At 41.6% G+C, this 15,311-nt stretch overlaps 1 protein-coding gene across 4 annotated transcripts; it reads left to right on the forward strand.

Annotated features, from left to right (window-relative positions):
* Window positions 1-1,093: 1,093 nt before the first annotated feature.
* Window positions 1,094-5,851, forward strand: ccnb3 (cyclin B3). Of its 4 annotated transcripts, none has more exons than XM_086059027.1 (12): window positions 1,094-1,258; window positions 1,350-1,436; window positions 1,539-1,634; window positions 1,968-2,071; window positions 2,152-2,278; window positions 2,350-2,448; window positions 2,525-2,617; window positions 2,694-2,831; window positions 3,005-3,160; window positions 4,197-4,346; window positions 4,421-4,548; window positions 5,600-5,851. In XM_086059027.1, exons 2-12 carry the CDS (start codon window positions 1,380-1,382, stop codon window positions 5,709-5,711), a joined length of 1,260 nt encoding a protein of 419 aa, XP_085915153.1. In that variant the 5' UTR covers window positions 1,094-1,258; window positions 1,350-1,379; the 3' UTR covers window positions 5,712-5,851. The 4 variants fall into 4 exon arrangements, with proteins under 4 accessions (XP_085915153.1, XP_085915155.1, XP_085915154.1 ...); XM_086059029.1 differs by having other exon boundaries at window positions 1,542-1,634; XM_086059028.1 differs by having other exon boundaries at window positions 1,119-1,258; window positions 1,375-1,436.
* Window positions 5,852-15,311: the final 9,460 nt, after the last annotated feature.

The raw sequence follows: 15,311 nt of genomic DNA on the forward strand, positions 1-15,311 counted from the left end.
CTGTGAGGCATTTTTTAACAATAACTGGAACGCTTGTAATGTTTGCAAGTTCTAACACTCGACTGGAGTGTCATATTATGGAAAGGACGTTCCATTTTGATGTCGATTTTTTTTGTAGGGTTCAACACTGTTTTCGCATTTCACAAAATAAACAACCAACATTGCACATGTCTGACATGTCTTAGGTTACATGCAATCACATTAAGCAATCTTGCGGTTGTGTTCCTCATCGGTCGAATAACTTGCTGTTTGAAAACCGCACGCGCTTGTTTGCACAGCAACTCACGACGTCACACACGTTCTCATAACATCTTTGATCCCGGCGCCCCCTACTGGTCAAAGGAGATTTCAGTCTTGCTCTTCTGTCAGAACAGTTTGAAAGGTAAAAAAATGTTGACTAAGAGAGAATCAAACAATGAGCCTGCTGCACGCCAAGTGTCAATGTGAAGGCTGTGAAGGTGTAAACGATTTTGTCTATATCTGATTCTATTATTTTTACTTTATGTCTATCAGTCATTAACCTTGACAAGGTTCGGTTTCTATTAAAGCCCGGCTTTGAAGCTTCCTCTAAAAACTGTCGGAGGAAAATATTTACCTAATTACAACACAATAAACACATTCATTAAATGTATGTGTAAAAATGTATTTCGTTCGTAAAAATGTGATATTTTTATTGTGCGTACGCATCAAAGACTTCATAGTAAAAGTTTTAATTCCACTGCAATCTTGCTTTTCGCCAGGAGAGGTCACAACAACTGAAGCGTCAAAGTTTTTTTGGGGGGGTGGGGGCTTGTTAAAAATGTCGCCACCTTTAAGGACAGCTTTTGTTGGAATCTCTCGCCAACCTTTGGAGCGCAACTCAACAACGCATTTACGATGCATTTGTTTTTGTTCACAACACATCATTTTCTGATTGATTTAGCGACCGTTTACTACCAAACTGAGTAGCGCCAACCTGTAGTGTTTTTGAGTGATTGGCTTTGAAAGCTGTAAGACGTTTTAACGCTTCCCGCCCACGCGGGAGAATATGTTACACAAAACGAGTAGCCTTTCAAAGCTGCATCCCAAGGAACTCGTTGATTGGTTCACGCAACTTCAATTCCAGCCAATCGGGAAGACTCGGCGAGATTCGAGTCTGCAAAAACACTTTTCATAGTTTCGGGGGCATACGAAGAAAGAAAAAAGGCTTCAAAGCTTTATCAAATAAGCGCAATCCATCGTTTCCAAACTGCTCGACTTGCGGGGATCATCATCTAAGGTAAGCAAGACGCTCATGTTGATAGTTTGATTGCAAGGAATCCCAAATTGCTCAGTGGTTGATGCTTTTGCTTCGTTTGTGTTCCCCAAAGCCAAACGCTGTTTTGTTTAGTCCAGGTGCCATGCCTTCTGTAAGAGGCAGGAGATCTCCTGTCGCCGATTGGGTAGATTGCGACAAGGTAAGAAGTAGCCAAGCAACAAATAGACTGTGCGTGCCTATGTTATGAACGAGCCCCTAAAGCCCCCACCCCGCTTAATTGTCCTCGGCGGTTTTCCGACAGCAGGAGAAGCAGACAAATTCAAAGTCCAAGAGACCCACTTGGCCTTCCAGAGCCCCCATGGTCAAAAAAAGGACGGCCCTCGTCGACATGACTAATGTGAGCATCGCATATTGTTGAACCTCCAAAATACACCAGCAACATCAAAGTGTTCATCAAGGTTTTATTCCTGAAACATATATTTCATATTATTGGAAGGCAGCTGCAATATTTTGAATTTTAAATTAGTGTTGCACTTTGAGATAAATCCACTTTGTATACTGCACACTTTAAATGATATTTACAATAAAATGTATAGCATATAAATGTCCTAAATAAAAGTACTTGATACATCTAAAAGTAATAATGACCTAATCTCACAAATGGCCGTACAACTAATGAGCCCACGCAGTGTTTGCAAATCTGTGTATTTATTTTCTTTGAACTTTGCAGGCTCACAAAGTCCACATCAGCTTACCGGGCAGGAAGAAGAAACAGCAGGTGAAGAAAAAGAGCAATCCCTCGCTGTCAGAAAACAATCAAGCCGAGCAGCAAAGGTAGCGTCTTATTCTTGTTTTTTCTCCCGCCGTTTTCCTTGTACTGTTACCAACGGCTTTTTTTTTTTTACGTCGCACAGGTTGTCCTCCGACAGCAGTGAGGGACAAGCTTCTGGAAACACTGATAAGGAGAAAGAGGAAGCAGAGGCGGCTCCAGCGGGAAAGCCTGCAGTCTGTAATGTGCAGCCTCACCTCTTGAGACCCCAAGTGAGTTCTGGTCCTCTCCTCTGCCTGTCACCCAGCCAGGGGTGTGTGTCACCGTTCGTTCACCTCTACAGATTCCGGCCGAGTTTGACGTAGACTCCGAAAACCGCGATGATTGCTTCATGTGTCCAGAGTACGCCAAGGACATTTTTGACTACCTCAAAAGTCGAGAGGTGAGTCGGGTGCCGGCACGAGCTGAGGGGTTTCTTTTTCCTGCCACTGATTTGTGTTTCCTACACTTGGATTCAGGAGAAGTTCGTGCTGCGCAACTACATGTGCCAGCAGCCCAACATCAACGACGGGATGCGTGCCATCCTGGTGGATTGGTTGGTGGAAGTGCAGGTGAGCCACGTCGTCATGACTGCGCATGCCCCTCACACGCTGAACTCCACCCCCCAACCGTCCCCTCGCCTCCCAGGAGAACTTCGAGCTGTACCACGAGACTCTGTATCTGGCCGTAAAGCTGACTGACCACTTCCTGGCGCGGACCACCATCCAGCGCGACACGCTGCAGCTGGTTGGATCCACTGCCATGCTGCTCGCCTCCAAGTTTGAGGTTTGAATGCTGTTAATTGACAGGGAAGCACAGGCAGGGCTTAATAAACAGACATGAGCGCAAGCATTTTGTGGCGATCACCTCGTCAATTGTTCTGGCCGTGTGGCGGCCATTTTAAGGCTTTAAAAGAAAATCCTTCACAAGCGGGTGACGGGCGGGCGTGTCTTTTGCAGGAGCGCGACCCGCCGTACGTGGAGCACTTCCTTTACATTTGTGACGACGCGTACACCAGGCAGCAGATTGTCGACATGGAGGCCCGCATCCTGCAAGTGCTCTCCTTCGATATCGGCATCCCCGTCGCCTACCACTTCCTCCGCCGCTATGCCAAGGTATGCCTCAACGCATCCCTACTCAATTGCATTTTCATTTGGCCAGAAGATGCGATAAAAACGTTAATTTTTTTAATTTATCACACAAATGGGAAAATCTATATATTTTTTTTCATTGTTAAAGTTGATGCAAGGGCCACTTTGACATTGTCCACTCTTTATTAAACATCAATCTAGCAATTATGTATTATAGTTGATTTTTTTTTTTTTGTGTAGTTATTTTTAACACCTGTTTAAAGATGATTTTTGGGGTGGATCACAGTCCCGTATCCCCTTAGAATAGATCCGCCCCTTCTCTGAGCAGATGTCCACATTCAAAAACAAAGAAAGAGTAATTAGGAATAACATAATTTTTTAAAGAAGTGCTTACTTGGGGATATTAGTTAATCATTAGTGTGATATGTTCACAAATCGGACCTTGACACAGACAGCAGAAAATGGAGGAAATATTCATTTAGAAACACAGTTAATTATTTCTCTCAAAATTTATCAAATTGCTGCTTTTAAAGGAGAAGTCAACCTTAAATATTTCTTGACAATATGTTATACGTGACCTCACTAGTCTAAACATGACATTCTGTTTAATATTTGAGAAATATGAGTTATGCAGCAAAATCCAGCCATTTTATCCATCTCACGGGTCGGACATTTTGCCACTTGCTGTCGACTGAAAATGACATCACAGTTGCTCAGGGCTCAGGCAACGACCAATCACAGCTCACCTGTTTTCTGAAGCTGAGCTGTGATTGGTTGTTACCTGCTACTTAAGCAACTGTGATGTCATTTTTACTCGACAGCAAGTGGCAAAATGGCCGCCTTGTGATATTGATAAAAACTGCTGGATTTTGCTGCTTAACTCATATTCCAGTAACGCAATATTAACCAGAATGCCGTTTATTTGTATTTTTTTAAGACAAGTGGAGCTGCATAAAACGCATATTATGGTCAATTTTTTTTGGGGGGGTTGGACTGTTTATGAAACATTTTGGCAAAGAATACTCATGCCTTATTCATTTGTTGTCCCGTGCGTGTGCAGTGTGCTGGCGTGGGCATAGACACGCTCACGCTGGCTCGTTACTTCTGCGAGCTGAGCCTGATGGACATGGAGCTGGCGCTGGAGCGAAGCTCACTGCTGGCGTCTGCCTGCCTGCTGCTGGCGCTGTGCACCAAACATCTGCCAGGATGGGTACGGATTTGTGTCGATGCGTCGCCGGGCGCGTTTCGTCTTATCGTTCTCGTCATCGTTTTTTGTTTTTGCAGCCGCCCATCCTGGAGTTCCACAGTGGCTACAGCATTTCTGAGGTGGCATCAACAGTCCGGAAGCTTTACTCTGTGGTGGTGCAGCCCCTTAACGAGCTGAAGGCCATCCACAGCAAATATTCCCATGAGTAAGAATGCACATTGTGGAATTCGACTCTTTCCGTGTTGCCGTGGAGATGGAGATGCTGTGTTGGTCGAGGTCAGGTGAACCCGGCCTGTGGAGGACCAAAACTGCCAAAATAAAAAAAAATAAAAAATGACTAAATAAATAAATGAAAAAAAGTGAAAATAAAAACAGATATAACAAATATAATTAAAAAATGAAATCCCAAAAATAAATATAAAGGGAAATAAAAACTACATATATACATAAATACAAAATGTATAAATGCTCACATGTATTTATATTATGCTACAGACGCTCTGTCAGGTCAATGTTATTCAAATGAGGGGGCGGTCCTAAGTGTGTCTTGGGTTGGGCTCTGTTAAACTAAATAACCCAAGACACGCTTAGGACCGCCCCCTCATTTGAATAACATTTCGACCTGACTGTCTGCAGCAATAAATAAATAAATGTGAACAGTGTTTTTATTTATTTATTGATATTTAATCCTATTTATATATTTATTTTTGTATTTAGTTTTTATATTTATTTTTGTTTTTTTAATCTCGTTTTTTACTTTTTTATTTATTTTTATTTTATTTATGGATATATATATAGATTCTATTTCCATTTATATTTAATTTTTGAATTATATTTCTTACATCTGTTTTTATATTCATTTATTCACTTATTTAGTTATTTATTTAATTAATTTTTTTTGCCGTTTTGGTCCTCCATACCGGCCGGTCCTCAATGCATCTGGGAAAAGTAGATCAAATGAGGTGTGCATCTGTTTCCATGCTATTCATTATAAGACAAATTGATGAGGTGCAGAAAATAATTTTTCAAAGCGTGCCAATACGGATAGACAAAGTACAGTTTGAGTTCATTTTGTAAAAGACTCACGCAGGTTGGAACAAGAAATGATTTGTTCAGTATTCAAATACAAAGTCAACTCTGAAAAGAAAGTAGGGAAAGAGGGAATTTTCCCAACACAGCCAAATCTTTTTCTCCTTCTTGACATTTACATTGGATGGATGTTCTTCCATTGATATATGTTCATTTCAACTTCTCAGGGTGTTTTTCCGAGTTGCTTCCCTGCCATTGGTGGACTTTGATGTTTTGGAGAAGACTTTATCGCCTGAAACGTCACCAGAAGTTCCCTCACATGCAGTTGTAAATAGTTAATGTTAAATATTTATACTCGTCGTTTGTCCATTTTCTTTTGCTGTTGCAAAAAAGTGTGCATGTTCTTAAAACATTTTAGTGCCCTGTGTATATTAAGTTATACTGTTTAAAATAAAGATTTTTTTTGAGTTCATACTTCATACTGTAAATCTCTTCATTGACTTTTGACCTGAGCCACTAGAGGGCAGACCAGCTAGTGTAGTGAGGTTCACATTCACATGTTTAATACAACTGTAATGTTACATGACGGGTGGCACGAATTGACGTTTGGCGCACGGGTAGAACATATGGAGGAGGGAAGTGGCGGAAAAAGGGGCACACTGGAACCAAAAGGGTGGACATGAGAGGGGCAACGACACATGGGCAGGGCAACATACTCAAAGACGCTGACACGTATCACACGAATGAAAAATGGGATAAAATTACCAGTCGAAGTTATGGATAAAATTGCACTAAAACGAAAAGACAGTAAAACAAACACACAAGAGGTATAGGGGCTGGCTAACTAAAACAAACGAAGGTGGGCAAACGTACACGAACAGCCAGCCTTTTAAACTAATGACCACAGCTCCTTCCTTGCCCTGATTGGTGGACCGAGTTGAGCCACCAACCAGGGAGGAGCGCGCACACACACACACACACACACACACACACACACACACACACACACACACACACACACACACACACACACACACACACACACACACACACACACACACACACACACACACACACACACACACGTACACGCACACAAAACGGTCACGGACATTGTGGACCAAATGAAGTGTCTAAAAACAGGCAAGTGAGCACAAAGCAGCACGCGATGGCGCGGACGACTAGGGGTGTGACGTCATCAGACACGGTCGTTTGGCCTGCTGCCCGGAAGAACATTTATTATATTATCAATGGAGTACCTCAAGATATTGACCATTTGCACCGACGTCACGTGATCACGTGACTGCCCTATGACGGACGGCGGAAGGAAATGACTGTTGAATGGAAGTGGGCGTGACCCGGAGTGACTTCACGACTGTTATTTTACAAATTAAAAGTTATTATTGCCCATAGAGCCATGAAATCTACTACTTTAACCAAAGTTCGCCCGTCAGTCAAAGTTGCACATTTAGTCAGGACTCATAGAGTGCGATATTTACTTAAGTTGGAGATCGCTAGTTTGAAAACAGCCCTTACCTTCTGTACATGCTGTTTTTACCAAGGTAAACAAAGCGCAGACTTTGCCGGAATTCACAGCGCACGACCTATATCGTTATGTCTTCAATGCTGTCTCTTCTCCTTACACCGGGGCTGATTCAAAAGCTTGTTGCTGGCTGAGTCTCTGGGACGAGATGCTACGCTCACATATTAAATTATTTTATCATATTAAACAGTCAAATGCACTTAATAGTTTTGAAGAAGGTGCATTTTAAAACTAAGCTGTGTGTTTGTGCAGTTGGAGTGGACGCTAACTATCTGGCTCTTTTATGTGATTTGAAACACGCAATTCGACACCTCTGTTACAATCTTTGTTAGAGTGTACGTTTACTAGTAAAATGCATGAACATTTATCTACTAATTACAACATTTATCTACTAACCTTATATATATATATATATATATATATATATATATATATATATATATATATATATATATATAGATGATCGCTCTTATTGTGCCCCTTTCTTGTCATACGTGCTTCCTTGTGTAAATGACTCTTCCACTGTAACATAGTAAACTTTTTTTTTTTTGGCGGGAGTTTGTTTTGCTGTTGAGTTCCTCTCGTATGGAGTGTGTGAGAACACGACTGGCAGAGCTAAAGCTACGGAAGCCCGGAAGCGGGCGCGGCGCAACGAAAGAGGGAAAAAAATATTGATGTTAAAAAAAAATTAATCGTCCACAACAAAACACTCGAATTAATTCAAAAAATGTATTTGTCGCCCAGCACTACTCAGAAATTCTTGGGCACAAGCAACAAAACTCACTATACCTCAATTATCATATCCTTCCTGCTTATAAACCTGTTTCCTTAATTCAGAAAAGGCCCTAGATTAATTTTCATACATGTCACAGTCACATGTCAGGAAAGGCAAAAAAATAAATAAAATCTGGCCGTAAGCAACACAGGTCCGAACAACAGTAACAACGCCATTTTAGCATTGTTCCTCGTCATTCATTATTGTCGTCCGGCAGTCGGGGTAATGCCAAACGCCTAAAAATAAAATAAATAAAGACAATCGCGTACCTCTTGGGGACGGCGGTGGCCGACAAGGGTGGGATTGTCATCGTAGGAGGATGCATGCATGGCCCCCAACAAAATGTTTACTACATATGAAGGTGAAAGGCTTCACTTCGCTGGCGTTAAACTGCTCTTTTGGACGTCCGCACAAGTTGATCCACGTTCACATTTATCCCTCTGAAGTTTTGGCTTCGGGAAACGAATAAAGAATACATCCTTCATATGTGGACGGTTGTAGAGTCTGGAGTCGTTTTTGCAAGTTCCATAACAGCTGTGTTTACTCGGCATGGTTTTTTTCCGGAGATAAACGAGAACAAAACAAGCACTACTTGCATTGCTCGTCAATGAGTCGGCTTCATTTTGACCTCCTTCCGGTGAAAGCTGCTGAAGTCACTCGGCCTTGCGGTCTAAAAATAGCATTCGTGCGGTACCCCATTGACACGCACTATACTTTTTCACTGTTTGTACAAAACTGTCCTCTTTTTGCTTTTCTACTCCATGCACAGACAAGTTAATTTTGTGGACTATGACATGTTTTTCGGTAAAATTACAATTTCTAACCCTTCGAATGGATTCGGGATTGGTTGGTTGAATGGGGGTATATGCCACGGAGGAGGCGGGACTTCCGTACGCTGTTTCCCGCCTACATGTCGCAACAGTAACCGGAAACAGCGTAGGTGTGTGACTCACGGAAGTACGTGGCATCTACCCCTATAGTAAACAAATACGCGAACGTTCATTTGGTGTACGCGTCTAGACTCTACTTCTCACCAAACAGTCGGGATTGTCACAGCGTGTCCCCCAAATAATACGAGTGCGCGTGCGCGTGCGCGTGCACTGAAATCCACTGGCACAAATCCACTTTTCAATCCATTTTTGCGCATTAATCAGGTGTCGCCTTCCTGCCACCCTGCCTAATCTCTTTTTTAATATTACACACACCACATGCATGTCAGAAAAACACACGGCCCACAAATGGGAATGAAGAAGCGCGTTCGCACACACACCTACACACACCCACATTGTGGCCGCCCCTCATTATGCGGTGTTATGCAAACAGGACTGAAACATTCCAGAAGGCCCTTGTGTCTTATATAAATTCAAAGTGGAGCGCATACGCTCACGCCTACAGGTGTATTGCACAAACACACACACACACAACACACGGACGCGCACACTCGAGCAGCATTAACATCCGCCCCCCTCGACAGGACACAAAATGACTTTTAAAAGATGGCCAATATGCGTCATTTGCTTGTTTGTCTTTTTTTTTTTTTTTACTCCCTCCTTCAGGAGCTTGTGACTTAAGTTTTTATGCAAAACTGTATCACTCTGGCAGCCAATGATACCCTAAAAACAGTTTTCTTTCTTTATCGTGATGGCAGATTTGTTCAAGTGTTTGGTATTTGTACCTGTTTATTATCTTTGTAGCAGCTCGACTTCAAAAGTTTGCAGCGCACGTGTCGAGTTGTTCCCGCCGGCTGAAGGACAGCCGCTGAGCGATGTTGGCAGAAAGAACAAATTTGTGGGCTGCGCTCGGCGCCGTCTGTCTGGTAGGCAGAGAGAATGGCGTGCAAGCATTTGGGACGTGCGGCTACGCAAATTTCCGATCTGGAATGTTCTGTTGTGTTTCTGTAGCGCCAACTGACAAGCCGAGTTATCTGAGGAGCTTTTCACCGATTGAACAAACATAATCGATTGCTACTCTCGATTGTGTGTGTCTATTTCCCCTATGAAAACATGGTGGCCTCCTATGTCCGAATTTTGATTTGTTAAAATGATTGAGGTCTTTAGATGAAAGTGCTGAAAGTCACTTGTATCTCTGATCAACTTTCCTCATGTTAATGAATGGAAACGCCTTTCATCCATTCCTGTACCCCAAAAACTATTTGGGATTTCATGCTTCACATGAATGCACATTGTGTTGCTCCTTCTGGTATGTGTGTCTCCGCCACCAGGGGGCAGCATAATCCGTAGACACACTACTCTCTGTACATGGGTTTAACCAAGCAGATTTTGATTTTAATGAAATTTAGTGTACTTTTTTGCTGGTGATGGCACAACATAAAATCTCAAATTTTAGGTCAATTGGAGCAGAAATTTGGGAGAGATGGTCCGCCAAATGTTGACATTTTAGGCAAAATTCCTTGCATCTCAGGAACTACTGGGCCAATCTTCCCGAAACAGTTATTGTTGGAAAGGGAGTTCAACAAAGATTCAACATCTGCATTCATCTGTTTTAAGATAACTTTAAACTAGAGCAAATATTAGCCAACATGGTAGTTTGGGGCAACTTGTCTTAGTCATTTTGGGGTTTGTTGTCACATATGCAAAGAAAGAGCCAATGCAAAATGCACCTCTGGCAACTCGGTTTACGTATGCCAGAATTGTTCTTCAGATGATAGTCTGATGAGTGAAGAAATTAATTTGCAATGTTCTGGTTCATTGTTTAAAAATCGATTTTCCAGTTGTTGGAACTACAGTATGCCCACGTGTAAACATGGGTTTAAGTTTCATGATGAAACATCCATCCATTAATTGAAATGCTTAATTTTTTTTAAATTCAATTTGATCTCAAATTTCCAGTTAGGGGGGTTACCGGTATTTGAGGCTGAGAGCTATAACATCCCAGCAGTTCCTAAGGATTTGAATCCATTACGTAATATTTTATGTTAGTTTGCTCAATGACTATGCTAAATTTTCTAGATCAACGATAAACACTTTGTCTGGCTGTAAAAAGCAAACCAAAACAGGAGAACAAGGATAATTGTGTCTTTGTTTTATTAGTTGCAAAATCCAGTGTGACATCTTACCCCATATAGTGTGACAACTTACCCGTTGGTGGGCCAACATGTCACATGTTCACTATCTCTATTTGATGGCTTATAACTCTGCACTGACACAAAGTATGAAAATGGCATGAGTACAAAAAATATACCTAACACTTTGGTCTTTCATCTGATACACATTTTGTTTTTATATATGATGTATTGATTCCAAGAACTAGATAAAAGTATCAAAAGTGATACAACTAGCATCGGTCTCCCCTATATCCCGATATATATTTTTCCCCCACATGCAAATTTTCAGTCAAAGCCAAATACTGTATACAGTATATGTAAGTCCATGACCCAGATATAATTGGCCTGCAAGATTACAGCCAGAAATATATAAAAGTATAAAAAGTAATACAACTAGCCTCTGTCTCCTCTACGAGTTTAATTAAAATCAAAATCTGATTGGTTAAAACTTTCAGATTTGATTTGACATGTAATGACCATGCCTCTTTTGAAGACAATTGCAAGCGCCATTTGTTACGTTGACTCGTGTTGAAAGCGTCACCTGCTGTGCTCATGCAGACGCACTAATCATCCATCTGGGAGGTTCAGATGTGTGATCAGCTGCTCTCTGTTAGCTCAACTTCTTCAAGGTCACAAAAAAGATAAAACCCCACAGAAAAAAACGTTGCCAACCCTACAAGCTGTCTCAATGTTTCATGTTGTAATTGGCTTTTTTGCGTCTGTAAAAGTATGTAATGGAAAAAGTTTTTTCTTCAAGGGCAGGGAAGTTGGTGCGGCTCTTAGAGGGAGCTGACCACCAAGGCTTAGTACACACGGGATGTGCAAAGCTCCACGGATGGATGCCAAAGATTATTTTTATTTTTTTACAATCTCTCATTCTTATCAGCAAGGTTAGGTTTTGAACTTAAATCTTCTCACAGCTCAGCTCGCACTCGAGTCATTGATAATTTCCTGACAGAAAAGGAAACACATCTTACAAGAACACGCGAGCATCGTCTTGCAATACCGCCTTCTTCCTACAGGGGTGCTATTGTTCATCGGCCTGGCCTCTGACAGTCATTAGGATGCATTATTTACAAGAAGCGAGTCAAGGATGCTGAAATGAGGAAAAGCCTGGAGGCACATCAGGAAAGTGCACATTACGCAACTGGACTTTCGATTGCACATTTGTCACCTTCACAAGAAGATGAAGATGAAGAAACTTGCTTCTTCTCTTCCACTCTTGTGTGGCAATTCCTGACCAAAATATGCAAACATGAACGTGGAAAAGCAGAGTTGGAGCTCCAGGACTCTTGAGAAAATCCCTCCCGGCTTCGGCTGGTGTGTCAGTGTCCAGTAAAGAACTTTGTGTTGAACAATACCAATTGCCATTATTGCTGTATTTGGTCAGATATTTGTTACTTTTTGCGTTCCTTCTATGAAAGTGTCTGCCTCCTCCTGGTCGCCTTTTTGAGGATTTCCCCTACGCCCGCACCATCTCACCCCGTCAGTGTCAAAGCAAGACGCATCTGTCTCCCGAGCCTCATTTGCTCCCTCCATCTGGCTGCGCCTCGGCTTTGGCTCAGGGCTCAGACGCATTGTCACCTGTTTCTTGCCATCCGCGTTTTCCTCAATTAAGGCACTCAACTTTGATGTGCCTTTGTGGGCCGCCTGGCCTGAAACGACGCTCGGCACATATTTATTCTGTGTATTCACATGCTAGAATACAATCATGGCTAATGGAATGCTTTCACTCTTCAATGTCGCTGGGCTACTTGAGCGTTTTTGTGCGACTTGGAGACATGAGCAAATGCAGCATCAAAAGCAATCTAAAGAAAGGATCTGCCAACTGTGCTGAAGTGCAATATTTACATCGCTCCCTTGACTTCCTGTGACCAACTTAACAGTTTTCAAAAACTGTCACGCAAATTGAATTAGGAGCTTGGTCCTCGTTCCCGCCTCAGGCGCACATCCCCCGAGCGAGCTGGCTGCAAATGCTGCTGCTCGCTCTTCTGAGTGGGCATAGCGACGATACCGCTTATTCTGTCCACGGGAGCTGCTGCACAATATGTATATTGTCGACTTAAATTATATAACACCTTATCTATACAGTCCAATGGTGTCGTTAGACCTATAAGCCTACCTAAAATGTTCTTAAGACCTCCTTAAATGAATTGGTTGTGTATTTTTTTTTTTTTAATATAAATATAAATATATGTATTCTGTTTTTTTCTTTTACTAAAAATAATAATATATAGTATACAGATATAGTATACAGAAAGCAAAATGAACTAAATATTCAGGTACATAACTTCATTATTCAGGCTTGAGGAGTAACAGAATACATGTACCGCCGTTATTACTTCAAGGGATTACAATTTCGAGAGAGAGAGAGAGAGAGAGAGAGAGAGAGAGAGAGAGAGAGAGAGAGAGAGAGAGAGAGAGATGCTTTTTAATTACACTAGGATTTTTGCTATTTGTAGGCTGCCCGGGTCCCTATCACCCGCAAATAGCAGGGGCACAATGTATAGAATATATATTGTGGTGATATTTATTTTAATGTTGTCTTCATGAGCATACTCAATATTGGAGTAATCCAAAAGTAACCCAGTTACATTACTTTAATATTATGGTACTTGGATTACATTAGCGGGTAACTTGTAACTGTAACGGATTACATTTTAAAAGTAACCCTCCCAACCCTGCATGTAAATATAATCATAAATCTATTGGTTTCCCTTTACTTCCAAGTGTAAGGTCGTCCACGCTTCTTGTGTGACCTTATTCAATCCATTTCACTTCATCATGTCGAAAACATCCTTATTAGTAATTAGCCGGTCCATGTTTTCACTGCATCGTTGACGGAGACCATGCTGGCAGTTGAACGTGCTTCTGTCAGCCAAGTGTTCCTAACATGCCATTTACAAGCAGCATTGAGCAAAATAACGTGACGGATGGGCTGTAATTCATTGCTTATATGATCAGAAATCAATAGATTTTTCTTTCACTTCAATTGTACTGTAGATAGCGAGAGCCCTTGTCATGTTTTGTGATCCAATTCTATTCCATTCCACTTGAACTTCCTTATTACTGACAATCCATTCCATGTTTTCCTGCTTGTTTGCTTGCTCCTAACCTGCCGGTATTAGCGTCCATTGTCTATAATGGCCGAGAAAGGGAATCACGATGGATATAATGAAGGAAGTTTCTGAGGAAGAAAGTAAGTCTTCATCACTGTCTGCTAGCCCAGCTAACAGCAGGAAATCCTATTCTATATTGTCTAATAATTACTCTACAATGCATGTGAAGTTCGTGGCTGATATAGAGATGAAGCGGGTTAGTGCTGTCACTATCAAATATTTTTTAGAATGGATTAATCTATCGATTATTCAATCGATTAATCAACTATTCAGATTCATTTTAAATTTGTATTAAAGAGCATTTTTTTCCCTGATTACTGTTTATTACCCAGTGATTGTTGGTTATTTTGATCTTCATATTCGTATAGTGATGAAAAAAAAGGGGGGATTGATGCTGTGCTATGTTACCAGTTCAATCGTTGTTTTCCAAAGTAAAAACAGATGCAAATGTCTTATTTTGATTAAACATGATAATCAGTATTCTTTTATGAAGGACTACAGAAATCAGTGCACAATTACTGTTGATGTGCTGAAATCAGAGGATTTAGTTAATTTTATATTAAAAAAATGGCTACAAACGATGACTAGATTATTAAAATAGTTGTTGATTAATTTGATAATCGATGACTTGTCGATTAATTGCCTCATTTTGACAGCTCTATACTGTATATATACCATCTTATATAGGCCGTAGTATATCCATACTTGGATACTATAGATACAGTTAGTCCTAATTTGTTTGGTGTTTAGAATCTATTCAGTGACTGACTAGATTGTGTAGCATCTCTATTGGTGAAGATGTCGGCTGCAGAAGGGCACTTAGGTGAGCACCTACTTGGGAGGAAGCTCTTCTCCCCGCAGCAGGAACTCAAGTCAACGTGTGACTATCAGGCGAGCATGTCGACTTGAACGAATGGGCAAAGGTGAGGCGAGCCGAGAGAGAAATCCTGCCGGGATGTTGTTGTCGGGATTTACTGCATGAAAGGGATCTTTTCTTCCCTGTTAAATGAATCACTTGTTGACTGGGAGAGGTGGGTCTTGTGCGTGCGTGTGTGAAAGTGACAGTGCGCCACTTGGCTCTGGAGGCTATTTCATTCTCCTTCTGCCAATATAGTTAAATCGTTAGTGCAAAAATCGTTATTGTGCTAAGAGACTCTGATGCTCAGTGTTGTCAGCCGTATGCGAGAGAGAGAGCGAAAGAGTGAGAGAGAGAGCGAGAGAGCGGGAGATAAAAGATTATCCGTGATTGTATCGTGCTTATTGCTTTGGAGGACAAGCTCACTTTGATCCGCGCTTACTTCAGCACCCCATAAAACATGCCGTTGATGCCACAATCCAAATTAGCATCTGCTGTGATGCGGTTGCAACCCATCGCGGTGGACTAATACTGCATTAAAACAGCGATTGCATCAGCGATCAATGGCGCTTGAAGGCAGGC

The sequence above is a fragment of the Leptonotus elevatus genome, chromosome 17 (genome assembly GCF_054856555.1).
Source record: "Leptonotus elevatus isolate MCC_2025b chromosome 17, RoL_Lele_1.0, whole genome shotgun sequence".
NCBI classification, from domain to species: domain Eukaryota; kingdom Metazoa; phylum Chordata; class Actinopteri; order Syngnathiformes; family Syngnathidae; genus Leptonotus; species Leptonotus elevatus.